Source organism: Pseudoliparis swirei, chromosome 21, assembly GCF_029220125.1.
Source record: "Pseudoliparis swirei isolate HS2019 ecotype Mariana Trench chromosome 21, NWPU_hadal_v1, whole genome shotgun sequence".
NCBI lineage: Eukaryota > Metazoa > Chordata > Actinopteri > Perciformes > Liparidae > Pseudoliparis > Pseudoliparis swirei.
Genome location: NC_079408.1, coordinates 3,575,539 through 3,590,657, shown reverse-complemented (window position 1 = coordinate 3,590,657; position 15,119 = coordinate 3,575,539). Strand labels below are relative to the sequence as shown.

The 15,119-nt window shown below is 45.4% G+C and overlaps 1 protein-coding gene across 3 annotated transcripts in view; it reads right to left on the bottom strand.

The window, feature by feature from the left end:
- The window catches only part of col4a6 (collagen, type IV, alpha 6), a 95,684-nt gene extending 82,960 nt beyond the window's left edge, over nt 1–12,724 (bottom strand). For 2 of the 3 annotated variants that reach the window (XM_056442295.1, XM_056442298.1), the window contains exons 1-2: nt 12,346–12,600; nt 12,163–12,208 (exon numbers count right to left, since the gene is read on the bottom strand). In XM_056442295.1, coding sequence (XP_056298270.1) covers nt 12,163–12,208; nt 12,346–12,356 — 57 coding nt within the window. In that variant the 5' untranslated portion in view covers nt 12,357–12,600. Of the gene's footprint in view, nt 1–12,162; nt 12,209–12,345; nt 12,601–12,679 lie in introns of those variants that run through there. The other variant, XM_056442296.1, reaches the window with a different exon arrangement.
- Between the last annotated feature and the right edge of the window lie 2,395 nt (nt 12,725–15,119).

The following is a 15,119-nucleotide window of genomic DNA, read 5'->3' as shown; positions in this document are numbered from 1 at the left end:
TCGCCCCTGGCAACGCTTCATTAGCTTGTTCGCGGGCTGATGGATGCCGAGTCCAGACCTGCCCCCCCCCCCCCATCCCCCCGGTGGGCTTCGGGAATGCCCCGAATATTCCCGGAGGAGAGGAGGCGACGCGGTGCTACGGGAGCAAAATACTTTCAGCTGATATTCCCATATTTCTAGAAATATGTTGAACCCTGGAGGTAAAAACTTGACTCTCGTCTCCTTTGAACCCTCGGCCGGTCGGATCCTCCCCACTCATCGTGTGGCCTGCAGGTTTCAACCCTGGCTCGCCATCATTATGTTTGCTAATTGAAATGTCTGACACCGTCTGTCAGGAACATTTACATCAAAATGTTTTTATTTCAGTCTCTTTTTGTGCAGAAATGCTGGAAAAATCAGCCGGAAACCCAAAAATCTGTTAAAGGTTGTTATAAAACGAACGTCTCGTGGTTAACTTATTCATAAAATAGCTGTTGTTGTCACTTAACAGCACACACACACACACACACACACACACACGCACACACACGCACACACACGCACACACACACACACACACGCACACACACACACACACACACCTCTCTCTGACCGAGTCGAGCTATTTCAGGACCGAGAGGGGCCGGCTAAATAAACACGAGGGGCGGCTAACCCTCTGTTGACAAACACTGACGGGCCCCGGGTCGCTGGCGGCACGCCGCCGCGCCGCGGTCATTGAAGAAAGAGAAGAAGAAGAAAAGGCCAGTTTTGTTGTTGTTTTTTTAGCAAAGTTGTTTCTGATGCAAATCGAGGAGACGAGAGGAAAACCAGCGAGCGCGAATCCCTCCGCGGCGTTGTATTGTTTTGCAGGTTGGCACAATGATCATCTGTCCCCCCCCCCCCCCCCCCTCATTAGTGCCGCGACGGGGGGAACGCAGCCAGAGGACCTTCGCCCCCGGGATGATTGGCGTTAAAGCCAAAGAGGCACGAGGGGGCGAAGCTGGTGGGAATCGGTGCCAGGTGGTGTTAAGCTGCCAGGGTGGTGCAATGAGAGCCATGTGGGTCCGCCTCTTTAACACGTTAAACACACGTGTGTGCTCCTGATCCTCTATGCACCCCCCAAAAAATTTATGTAATCAAAAGTATGCTGTTATTACATTTTTTTATTGTGTCCCCACATGACACCTCGGAGTCAGGTCCTCACGGGTCTGCAAGTTCAAGTATGTGTGTGTGTGTGTGTGTGTCACAACATTTTTTGCTCAAATCATTTTTTTTCATTTAATTCTGCATGATTTTTAATCGCAAACAAGTGAATGTGAATTTATCAAATCTGGAACTAGCTTCTAATGTCAAAATGTCCCGTTTCACTTGATTGATGAACTCAAAGACAGGTACACACACGTGTGGTTTTCGAGGCAAAATCTCTGAAAAAAGCTCTGCGTGTGCAATTAAAAATCCTCCCATAGCTAAAGATATTAAAGCAATGTGTGTGTGTGTGTGTGTGTGTGTGTGTGTGCTGGAGAGAGACATGCTGAGTCTCTTTGGGGATTTAAAGGGGACCAGAACCCCGGGAACGAGAGCTCTTTGTAGTGTGACGCTACAGCGCTGTACACCTGCCAAAGAGTCGTCTTCACAGCTGCCTGCGGGTCCCACAGGTATGATGGCGCCCCCTCCCCCCCCCCCCCCCCCCCATGGCTGCTTTGTGGACCTGGTCCCTGAACACATCCCCTCAAAAGTGGCCTTTAAAAGCATCCACTACACCCAGTATCGCATTGGGAGTTAAAATACCTCAGGATACAAATGCGCTGGGGACTGCGGGTCAAAAGACAATCAATTGATCAAACGATCGATCGATCAATCACAACTTTGACACCTGAGTTACAATCAAAAGACTGAAGACTAGAGTGCTGCCAGAGGATGATGAATGGTGGCGGTGGGGGTTCAACTGCAGGCCGAGGGTGATGCTGAGGGTACTAAATGACACCTGACTGACGCGGTATTTGCCCCCTCCGGATAGGCCGAGGAGACTAATTAAGAAGTCTCTGATTCATGACTTAAGATTGATTGATTGATTGGGAGACAGCGAGAGGTGAAGGAACATATGGTTTGTGTGGATAACGTATTTTATTTTGGGTTTACCCATCCTTTTCTTTATCTTACATCCCATCAGCGAGTGTGAAAAGTGAACTTAAAGAGAATGCGCAATAACAGGATACAGACTACGATGAGGTCGACAATACTTCTGACCCGAAGGTGATGAACGATATCTAAAAGTGAGACGAATAGAGGAAGGTGAAACTCAAATGTCTGGAGGTGACACGCAACAGAATATCTGCAGGTGGGACTCTGGCGGAGACGATTTTGGAGGCATTAAATCTACAAGTTATTGCCTTCGACTCATACCACAATAAGCGATGGTACAGACCGGAGCTGCTTCCTCTTCATGCGGCATCATCGGGATCTTTGGCGAAGAGAGACAAAGAAAGAGCGAGGCGAGTGCAGAGGAATCCAATAAAGTACCAAACGGAGGTATGTTGTTGACTCCGAGGGGGAGACGGAGGTTGTTACCTGCGCTGCCTGGATTACCTGGCTGGCACAGGGAGGGGAGGGGCGAAGGAGGGAGGGGGAGGGGGAGGGGTGGGGGGGGTATCAGTAATTACAGGGTCAGGCGGAGACACCGCGAGGCGGTAATAGCACACAATAACTGACACATCTGATGTGCCAATGATAGTGTTCCCATCACGGTGGGACATGTGCGGGCTCACATCACCACGGTGACGGTAACCAGGGATACACAGGCAAAGGGGGAGAACATAACATAATAATAAGGGGGAAAGTCATTTCAATTCAGAAAAATATCGTTTTTGGAGGAGAAATTCAAGAACAAAGATGGCCGCCGCCATAGTTTGTCGTCCTCGGGTGAAAAGTACGTCTCCTTGTCTGAGGCAGAGTTGTGTTTTCACATCCGATGACACAACTGCAAAACTACGGGGGAAAAACTGCTTACATGCTAACGAAATAATGAGCTAACGGGCTAACTGGCCCGTTAGCTTTGGCTGATTTGATCACTTTTTAAAGCGTCAACACTAATTGAAAGTAAAGGAAAAAAACACCAGTAAAACTACTGGAGAAATAAGAGTTCCAGCCCCCACGCGGGAGTTGAAGCTAACGCCGCCACGCTAAAGGCAAACTGAAGCATCGCACCCCCGTGCACACATTTGTTTTGGTTCGGTCCGCATGAGCCGACGAACATATCGGCTCACTGCCCCCGGTACGACGACACCCTGGACTCAAGGATGTTATCAACGTCTTGATTAAAGAGCATTAGCAGTAATTAATTGGTAAAAATTGAAGGTTATTCTTAGAAAGTCACACACACACACACACACTTTGTCCCTACAGGAGCCGGCGGTTCAGACCACCACCACAGTATCCGACAAACAAAAGAAGATGTGTTCCCCTGCACCGGCATGTATACGGTAATTGCAGTGAAAAATGTTTGACTTAAAGGGCTGCCGTTGGTGTGTAGTGCCAGAATAATGATGTTGCAAGGGGAGAGGAGGGGGGAGAGGAGGGGGGGGGGCATCAAAGCAAAGCAGGAATTGAATCTGTCAGGCTCTCCGACTTCAAAACAAGCTGAAAGTCCTCGGGGTGGAGGGTGGTGGTTGAACTCGAAATCAGCCATAAAAAGTTTCTCTTGGGGGGGAAAAAAAACCTGATGGAGCGCCATTCATCACTGTGTGTGTGTGTGTGGGGGGGGGGCGTGTTACGCAACTTCAAGCCGCAAAATCTGAGTCTGCGGCGGAGGTTTTGGAGGTCGGGGGGGGGGGGGGGGGATGATTCTGAGAAGAGAAAAGAAAGGAGCGACGAGTAAAAAGGGGACAAGATAAACAAGAGATGAAGAGAGGGGAAGAGGAGGAATGGAGGAGGAATGGAGGAGAAGTGGAGATGTAATCCCTCTGAAGCGCAAACAAGCCCCGAGGGGAGCGGCGGCATTAAGGCCGACAAGCTCCGACAGCCCCGCTGCCCCGCCCCAGCTCCTCTCTGACAAGCCTAAAGACCCCCCCCCCAGGCCTGCACATAGATGGAATACCCCCCCCCCCCCCCCCCCCCCACCACCTCTTCTTCGCCCTGCTCTATCTGTTTCTGCTCGTCTTCGTCTTTTCTTTTTTAACCGAGAGGCAAAAAGAAGAAACAAAATTGGGAAGAGAAAAAAAAGAAGCGGGGCGGTGGAATGTTAAGCCGACGCTGCGGCCCGAGTCGCCCCCGCCCCTCCCCGCCTTTGTGCTCGTGCGACCTCTGGAGTTCACCGCGACAAATCGGGGGACAAACTCGCAGCGTGTGCTTCGTGGAGGAGGGGGGCGGAATACTTATGTAATAAAATCCAATGCAAGAAAATAACGGATCAATCATGTATGGGAGCGATTGGAGAAGGCCAACTCACTCCATCAGATAGATTAGGGAGGGGGAGAGGGGGGGGGGGACTGAAATTAAATCTCATAAATCTTTTTTTTTTAAGATGCTCCTCATCGGTACCAACGAAAACAGAGACTTGTTTTTTTAAATCACACCTGTAAACACGAACAGAGACGGGTTCGTGCCAGGAGGGGGGGGGGGGGGGGGGGCAACGCAAACACCGTTACCGAGAGACGGGCCAACACACACCAGATGAAGTGGAGGGCAGCGCTGTCAACATCCAAGCCAACACCTCCCTCTCTCTCTCCCTCTCTCTCTCTCTCTCTGTTGTTGTTTTTGGATGTTTTAACAAATTCTCAGGAAGTCTTCCGGATCGCGGCGATTGCGCAACATTCCCCGGCGCCGCAGGTGATGCACGCGGCTCCGTCGGCGTCTCCAAAGTCAAGTTGACGAAGGTCATCCTCACACGGCGCTTCGTCCCGTTTTCTTTTTTTCCTCTTCGCCGAATGCGAAAATAAACTTCCGTCTTCGTGTGAAACGACTTGTTGAGACCAGGAAGCTGATGAATCCACATCAGGGGAACTCGTTGTTTGGGTTGAAATAACGACAAACAAGTTCTCATAATGAACCCGTCCGCACATCGCTGCGTCTGACGAGGAATTACAACTCTTAAACCGATAAAACTCAACATTAAATACCAAAATCGCAGCAACGTCGGTCGTCAATTCCTCATTTTATTTAACGGTAAAGTCATATCTTTTAGTTCAGGACAGCGTTGTGTTCAGGTACGCTCTGGTTTTCGTGTTGTGTTCAACTGCATCTCTTTTTTTACATATCAACTACTGAAGAGCCATTTATAGGTTCTTTGAAGAACCATTTCAGGAAACGGTTCTTTGAGGAACCATAAATGGTGCCTTAAAGAACCATGTGTTGAAGGTTCTTTGAGACCTCTAGAGGATCTTTAATGAACTCATTAAAGAAATGGTTCTTGAGAGAACCCGGGTTTGAAAGGTTCTTTGAGGAATCATAAATCGTGCCTTAAAGAACCGTGTGTTGAAGGTTCTATGAGACACATTTATAGGTTCTTTGAAGAACTCTTTAAGTCCTTTGAGGAACCAGAAATGATGCCTTGAAGAACCATGTTTACGGTTCTTTGAGACACCTTTATAGGTTCTTTGAGGAACTCTTTAAGGAAATGGTTCTTTACAGAATCCTGGTTTAAAAGGTTCTTTGAGGAACCAGATCTGGTTCTTCTATGGCATCACTCTGAAGAACCATTTCCAGTTCCAGATGTTGTCTTCATTGTTCTGTGTGTAGTGAAATGGATCTGAAGCCCTCCAAGTTATTACACAACGTCGCAACCTCTTCATGAAACGGCCAAAGAATCTGGAAGTTTAATCTGTTTTGTGCCGCAGCAACACACAACAACAACAACAACACACAACAACAACAACAACAACACACAACACACCAGCAGGCCAGAGCAAAGAGTTGACTGCCACTTGAATACGTCAGACAGGATGCATGACGTCATTGTTGTTGTTTACACCTTTATAGGTTCTTTGAGGAACTCTTTAAGGAAATGGAACCCTGGTTTAAAAGGTTCTTTGAGGAACCATAAATGGTTCTTCTACGGCGTCACTCTGAAGAACCATTTTCGGATCCAGATGCTGTCTCCATGTTTCCGTGTGCACCTGCACAGTCAACACACACACACACACACACACACACACTCTTTACGGGTCTGGGGAACACGCTCACACACATGTGAGCCACACAGGCCGCGGGGTCTGAGGGAGGGGGGGGAGGGGGCTTTCAATGCCACGTTAAACCTGCTATGAGTGGTTTATGGGTTTATAGGTTTCCTAATGCACTTACCCAACAAAGTAGTTCTGAAGAAACAAGAGAGGAAAGTAGGGGGGGGGCTGGATGGGGGGGGGGGGAGAGAGAGAGGAGGTATTCCAGCTTAGAGAACATGCAAAGAATATGAGGTTTATGGGCGAGAGAGAAAAGAGACGACGAGGGAAGAGACATCTGCAACATGGACCACGGACTCTCTCTCTCTCTCTCCCTCTCTCTCTCCATCTCCAATTCTCTCTCTCTATCTCCATCTCTCTCTCTCTCCCTCTCCCTCTCTCCCTCTCTCTCGTCAGAACTTTTTTCACGAGCACGACTAATCTCATCTTGACCCAAATCATCAGCTCTCAAACTTGTTTTCAGACAAAAAGCCTTTTGAGGGAATGTGATCTAAAGTACACTAAAATATAATATAATATTATATTATATAATGTGATCACTAAAATATTATATTATATTATGTGATCTAAAGTACACTAAAATATAATATAATATGATATTATATTATGTGATCTAAAGTATACTAAAATATTATATTATATTATATAATGTGATCTAAAGAACACTAAAATATTATATTATATAATGTGATCTAAAGTACACTAAAATATTATATTATATTATATAATGTGATCTAAAGTACACACAAATATTATATTATATAATATGTGATCTAAAGTACACTAAAATATTATATTATATTATATAATGTGATCTAAAGTACACTAAAATATAATATTATATAATATTATATAATGTGATCTAAAGTACACTAAAATATTATATTATAATATATAATGTGATCTAAAGTACACTAAAATATTATATTATATAATGTGATCTAAAGCACACTAATATATTATATCATATAATGTGATCTAAAGTACACTAAAATATTATATTATATTATATAATGTGATCTAAAGCAGCGGTCCCCAACCTTTTTTGAGCCACGGACCAGTTCCGTGTCAGAAATTATTTTCACGGACCGGCAATATAAATGACGTAATAAATATGACGTCATCCAATTATACGAAGGGCATAAAGTGCCAAAACTACAACTCATCATTACGCCGACTTAGTGTGAGCCGTGCGCTTGTTGACCTGCAACGAGCCGCTAATGGAGACGGCGACACAGACGTGTGTTTGGTCCGCTGCTCCTAACCGAGTTCTGGTCGCTGTCATTAGAACAGGCAGAGTTGTTGTGTGAAATGTCCCTTAAGGCCACCGTCATTTGCATCTCCAACACATTTTTTTCTAGCTCGGACGGGCTCGATTCACCGGGTGGGTTTGTTTACAAATGGGTTGCAGGTCTATTCTTTTGCAGTCGGGTCTTTTGTGGTTGGAGTACCGCTCAAACTCTTTGAAAAGCCTCTTCCATCCGGTCAACGTCTGAAACATGTAGAATGTTCCGCTGTTCACTCGCCCTGCAGCAGCGACTTTATCGGCCAACTTGAAAACAGTTGTCATTTCCCTGAAGTGACAGAATTCATTGAGCAGGTTGAATATGTTTTAAGATTCTTTGTCACTGTGCCGCCAGCAGAGGGTTCGGCGCGTGAGACTCGCCTGCAGCGATAAACCCGAACTTTAAGACTCCTGAACGCGGCTCAGACGTACACACGGGTGGATCCGGTCCTTTTTCAAAATAAGATATTTTTCCGACTGATTTAAAAAAAAATTAGAACTTTTTTTATTTGCTTTTTTTCCGCGGCCCGGTTCCAACCAAGCCGTGGACCGGTACCGGGCCGCGGCCCGGGGGTTGGGGACCCCTGATCTAAAGTACACTAAAATATTATATTATATAATATAATGTAATCTAAAGTACACTAAAATATTATATTATATAATGTGATCTAAAGTACACTAAAATATTATATTATATAATGTGATTTAAAGTACACTATTATATAATATTATACAGTATAAGGTGATCTACAGCGTGTTCACTTCTAGGAACAGACATTCAGACCTCCTGGCGATATGAAAACAATAAATCGTGTGTGAGGCGTCTCTGCGCCTCACTCCGGTGCGCTCCTGTTTTTCGGGGCGCCTTCTGGTTCTTAATTGGCGCTCCGATGCACATCGTGAATCAGAAGCGCCTCAAGAGTCGGAGAGGAACCCCCGACATCAGCGCCGCTGCACCCAGACATTACTTTCATTCTAAATCTATATAATTTCTGCAGCAATTTGACTATGAACATTTTTTTTAAACGTGTACGACCCAGAGGCCAAACAGTTGCACGTGGAGCTCCTGCAGGAGGTGAAGGAGGAGAACCAGCAGCCGCTCATCACACCACAAATCACACGGTAATGGAGGGGCTGACTCGGAGAGGGCGAAGAGAAGCGATGGGAACAGGAGTGGGGTAATGATTGGGTTGAAGGAGGGAGGAGGAGGGGAGAAGGGAAAGGAAAGGAGGTGTGAGGGGGACACGGCTGAGTTGGGGAGGGTCTAACAACTACAAATCAAGCAGTGATCGGTCGCCTCACTTAGCGTTTCAGGAATGTTCCAGCCGATAGCACCTGCAGGGAGACGGGCTGACAAGTCCTGCCAAGCTCCGGAGGAATTCAACCAAAAGGGGGGGAAGAGGGAGAGGGGGGGGGGGGTGTCCTCTGCACCGATTGGCAGCGAGCGCGTCGTCGGCGTCGTTCTCGGATCGACTTTTTCTGCAACAACTGGAGTTACGTGCACATTTTTTCGTGGGGTTTAAAGATCCGACGCACAGACGCAGGTCCAGACAATAACGATACGCGTTCACGCATATTTTAATGCTCAACTAAACGAAGAATGTCTTCGGACTGTCGCGTCGGATAAAATATTGCAATTTAAATGATTTTGTGACACTCTGAGGACATTACGAACGCATCCTAAGAGATGAACATCCCAATGTTCCTGAATTTAAAAGGCATAATATTATTAATTGATGAATAGAGAAGAAGACACAGTGTGTATTTTCATAGCGTGTTAGGAATGTGCATGTGTCCGGTTTTTGTATCTCCCAGAATCCACTGCTTCCTATCAATCTCCGTACAGCGGGCGTGTTATTTAGCACGCTTTGCACGAAACGATAACGCAGTAGTGACGACGACGGACGAGACTTATTACGTGATTATCGTATCACGCAAATATAAATACTGCAGGAGGAAGACGTCCGAAGAGCTGGAGCTGCATGGGGGCCTTAAAGAGGCAGTACACTTGGATTTAAACGGGATAAAAGTTGCAAAAAACACAAACTTTGAGGCGAAAAATACAAATACGGGACAAAAATGTCAATTTCCTGCATGAACTAAGCCCACACACACACACACACACACACACACACATTCCAGCAGACCTAGAGGTGTTTCCTTCACCGTCCAGGTAGCTCAGAGTCACCCGCTCCAACCTTTGACTCGCCTCCTCTCCTCTCCTCTCCCCTCGTGTCCTCCTCCACCTCCTCCTCCTCCTCACCATTCCTCCTCACCCCAGTGTGATGTTTCCTCTGCGGCCGACAGCTGTGTCACCTTTGCGGACGCGTACTCGCTTTCTCCGCATGTTCGCTGAAACATCGCTTTTTTTTTTTCCCTCCCCACGGCGGTTAAAATAATCTATAAATATAACAACGGGGCAACAGAAATAGCGAGCTGCCGAAAAAATGGCGGCTGGTTTGGATTCGGGTTTGATTGATAATGAGAGAAAAAGTCCACAAGACACATATTTTTAGATGTTTTATATTTAGCTCCCACTTGCTTGTCGCTAGCTAACGGTCAGTTCGGTTAGCGAGCGAGCTAAACAATGCTAACACGCTGCTACAAGAAGATACACGTATTAATAATCCATTTAATTTATATAGCGCTTTTTAAAGTACTCAAAGACTCTTTACATGTGACATTCCTACGCCGTAGACTCAGCTACGGGGAGCAACTTAAGTGCCTTGCTCAAGGACACATTATTGTTTATGACACTCAGTTTGGTTAGCGAGCGAGCTAAACACGCTAACACGCTGCTCCAACAAGATGCTCATGTTTTTTCCGATTGTTCACCCGGCTGAATGAACCTCCGGGTATCTCTGCAGCTTGAGAAGAGGAAGTTTCTTTTAGCATGACAACTAGCGAACTAGCTTCTCAACGTGCTAACTGGAAGGTACGCGAGAGCTAAGAGATGCTACGGTTGGTTAGCTTAACGCACAAGTCCGCTGTTTTTATCCAACGAATGAAATCAGTCAAATAAATCCTGAGTTTATCTGAACGTGGAGCGGCTAAAGCCTGGATTACAAATTATTGAGAGTCAACTAGCACATCATCGACGCTTTTAAAGGGTTATAGTCAGACTAATAAACTAATATTTTGTTATGTTTGTAATTTACAAATGTCCTTTAAAGGATATGTAAACATACATATATTGTATTATGCTTTCAGTTCATGAATTTAAGATTAACTTTAACTTAAAAAACCCCACTAACTCCGGGCTGGACCACTGCCCTAAAGACGCAGTTACCGAGGTAACGACAGCTCAGACCACCCAATGAACTCATCTGGACGTCAATCGACACACACACACACACACACACACACACACACAAGACCACGGGGAGGTGGGGAAGTGGGTGGAGGAGTCGATTCAGAGTCAACGCGCCTCCTTCTGATGAGCCCTTTGAGGCGCAGGAAGCTTTTTGCTGCCCATGAGCTCGAGTGTTTCCCCGTCGGCGTCTCTGCCTCAGTCGTAAAGCAAGGCACACTGCCTCTGCCGGGGTTGAGGTTTGAGTCCCTCTGCAGTAGAACAACTTTTACGGTACTTTTACTTGAGTTTCATCATAACATGATTAGTTTTTCTTATACTGCAAATACTATTTCATTTACTTCACTTGTTTCACGAGTTCATTCGTACTTTTACATGTAAATATCAACATAAACATACAATTATGACGGATTGTATCCATCAACTAAAATGTAAAGTTGTTGATATGATGTGGACTAAGTATAAAAGTAATTCCTACTTTCATAAAACATGTGAAAGATCTTTTTACTTCTACTTAAAGTAGTTATTTAAAATATATTGAGACACAGACTGGCCATCTGTGATGTCAGGTTAATATTTAGTGTCTTATGCACATGTATTAAATGTGTATATCGTTGTTGTAAATGCTGTTTTTTCATACTAATCTGTGAGTGCATTATGTGTCCTGATCTATTATGAATTTTAAAGTAAGAATTTAGATTATAAAATGAGAATATAACGCAAAGCAAAACCCCAACGATGAATAAAATACCACGTAAAGGTTTAAATGTTGCACGTTTGAAGAAATGAGCCCTGCGTGCTGAAGGTGTCTTGGAAAGGTGTGGCGCGGAGAAAAAAAGCACCTAATAGTCTCCTTAATTTACATATTCATGAAGGGGCGGGGCTTCGAATTGAAAATGAGTCTGAGCGCGCCACTCAAATATGAGCTGCTTTTTTCGGTCCCTCGGGCTACTAAAACCAAATAAATTCACATTAACGCATGAAAAATAAAAACCCCAAAAACACCCGTAGTCTGAGGAGCAATATATGGAATATGGAGTATTAATTTCCCTAAAAATGACACTGAAAAGCTCCTGAAAAACAGTGACTACAAACTTTTCCTTAAAGACGTCGTAGAGTATATTCAGACGTGTGTGTGTGTGTGTGTGTGTGTGTGTGTGTGTCTCCTCGTGCGGCACACTGGAGACACGCGCAACGTGACGCACGGTGCGCGTCTCCGATGCGGACAACACGCGTGTTATTAACGCGTAATTCACAAATAAAGTGTTAAACTGGCATTTTAAACGTTTTAAAAAGGAGGGTCACGTGTGAGGGAAAAGTCTCAACGCAACGCGTCCAGCTCCGCAGCGCATTGATGTTCACAAGCTGCACATAAAGCACCTGAAGGAGCGCAATAAGAAGCAAAGGGGACTTACTCCGTGCGCAGATCCCACCGCCAAGGCGACCGCCATCACGCAGATCCTGTTGGAGACATGGACATGTGGGTTAGTCTGCAGGTGGCCGGAGCCGGAGATCAAGTGTCCGCCGGCCGAGCCGCCAGCTCGCGGAAGCCGACACAAAAAGTGTGATGTGGGGGGAAGAAACATGGCTTAGCTTACAGGAGTTTCATTTTGGATTCCGGCTGGCGGAGAGGGGGGAACCGCTCGGTCGAGACTCGATCCCGTTGTCTTCAGCAGCAAGTCTCTTCAAGCGCTCATCGACGGAGGCTCCACACAAAAAAAGGAAGAAAAAAATCCCCTGTCATCTGGTTAGAGACAGAGAAGAGGAGATAAAGTAGTGCCGCCGACGGAACACAACCCGCGGTTACACACACGCGCGTTACGCACAGATTCGCGCGTTTAACCGACACACATATATCTTCTTCTTCTTCTCCTTCTTTTCTTTTTTTTAAAGGAGACTTCTCTTCATAACATGAGAGCTTATCCAACTCACCAAAGTTGCGGCGGTGAAGTCGCTGCTGCGCTCTCTGGCTGTTGCGCTCGGGACTCAGCAGCGCCGCAGCGGGGAGGGGCGGGGCCAGCGCCTGTCACTCAGCCTCCTTCACCTTTTGGGCTTTTACCCACGCGCGCGCACAGGCGGCGCAGACCAAGAGCTGCGTGGGGACTGCACGAGGAGACCTCTTCAAAAAGCTTCTGGAAAGCCTTTATTTGTTTTTTAATCCATGAAGAAACACACACAAAAAGATAAATAAAGGAAATATTCAAATAGGATCGATATTATGAAGACTCTAATTCTTATGATGCTCAATTATGATCTTGTATGAATATATTTTCCTTTGTTTTATCCCCTTTGATATGAACGATATCATTTAAAAAAGTTAATAAATTGATAATCATTGTACTTTTAAATGACCTCATGCTACGTTATAAGATAAGATAAGATATATACTTTATTAATCCCCAAGGGGAAATTAGTTCTCTGCATTTAACCCATCCTTAGTTATTAAGGAGCAGTGGGCTGCAGTGATGCGCCCGGGAAGCAACTGGGGGTTCAGTGCCTTGCTCAAGGACACTTCGACTTGCAACTAATGGGGAGAGGGGGGATCGAACCGACAACCTTGGGGTTGCAGGACGACCCCCTTACCCCACTGAGCTACAGCCGCCCCCAAAATCACACACACAATCAATACAACGGTCACATTCTGATCAATAAGCTGTCGTCAGCTCCATTTAATGGACTGTGGCTGCATGACAGTTCTTTTGTGAATCATACATTTGTAATAATCTAACACATGTTGGTTTTCTTTTGACTTCAAAATGATATCCAGAAAAAATATATATAATAGCTTTGTGTTGTGAGAATTATATTTTGCGTAAATGTATGTAATTTAAAAAGAAACCTTGTTGTTAAAGAAACTGGTGGCCGTTAAGTGAACTGCGGCCAGCGTCCTGTTGCATCTTTCTTGATTGGTTAATTACCTTCACCTGTCCTCAGCTGCTCCTCTGCCTCCTTGATTGGTTAATTCCCTTCACCTGTCCTCAGCTGCTCCGCTCTCCCTGATTGCATCATGCCGTACACCTGTGTGTTCCATATTGAGCCTTTCCCTCGTCTCCTGTTGGTTTCTTGTCTTTATCTCAGCCTCTCGTGTCTCTGTTTCGATGTCTCACGCTCAGTCTTTGTTCCCATGGTGATTCATCGTGTTTCTTTAGTTTCTGTCAAGCCAGAGTTTTTATGTTTGACCTTTTTCCAAAGTAAAGTGTTTTTTGTTTCACTCAAACCTGGAGTCCAGCCTGTCTCTCTGCACCTGAGCCTCACCCCGTGACACAACTACAAAAATACCATAAGTAATGCCGTGAGTAATACCATGAATAATATAAGTAATACCATAAGTAATACTATAAGTAATAAAATAAGTAATATAAGTAATGCTACCGCTATCTGTTACCTCATACATTTTAATTGCACCATTGGTTCGACGATAACAACCGGCTAACCTTAGCTTAATTTATACCAGTTCGCCAATAACAACCGGCTAACCTTAGCTTAGCTTCATTCATACCAGTCCGCCGATAACAACTAGCTAACCTTAGCTTAGCTTAGGTTAGCCAGCTCGCTGTACCCCCCCCCCCCCCCCCCCCCTCGCCTTGCATCACTCTTGGGATAGTATAGAACACAATTAGCATGCATTTCATTTTTTGTTCGCTAAAATCAAAAGCGCTACGTTAGCTACAGTGTGCAGCTAACGTTGGGGAACAAAGGCTGGACGGCTCTTTCTCTGCGGGTTTTCACTGGGAAAATGTCTCCTGTACTTTAGATAGAAATCAGTCGAATCTGTTGTATGGCAAGCGGGAAGGTCTCCGTTTTCCAACCGTCCACTCGCGGCAACACAATGTTAACCGTTGCATCCAGAACCGACCTTTGAGGAAGAGACGACATTAAGAACCCTGAACGCCTCGGTCCTGATCCGCTGCTCCACACATGGTGCAGACTGAGTTGCTCGGGTTGCAAACGGTCCTCATTTAGCTCTTGGATGTTCTATTTTAGTTCAACTTGACCCGAGTGAGTCTTCAACAGTTTGTCACAGCAGTATAATTTATACCCCGGTCACATTTTGTTGACATTACACTCGTGTTCCTCGTTTCAGCTGCGGAGTACCGCAGGGAACCTTCCTGGGACCTTCTTTATTTGATTTTTTTCCCACTTTGCCGTAGGAATTTGATGGCTTATTATTGTCATTATTGCAAGTATTAATCACATTTATAACCCAAACTATGTCCCAAACCCTAAACCGATATTGGTGTGTGCAGCATAATTAGTTCAACCCTGAAGTAACGTCACACTTTGTTAACATTTTTAAGACGTGGTCGTTTTTTAGGGTTTCCAGATCTCGTTTCTAATCTCAAAGAACTAAAAGAAATGAAAATGCAAGTCG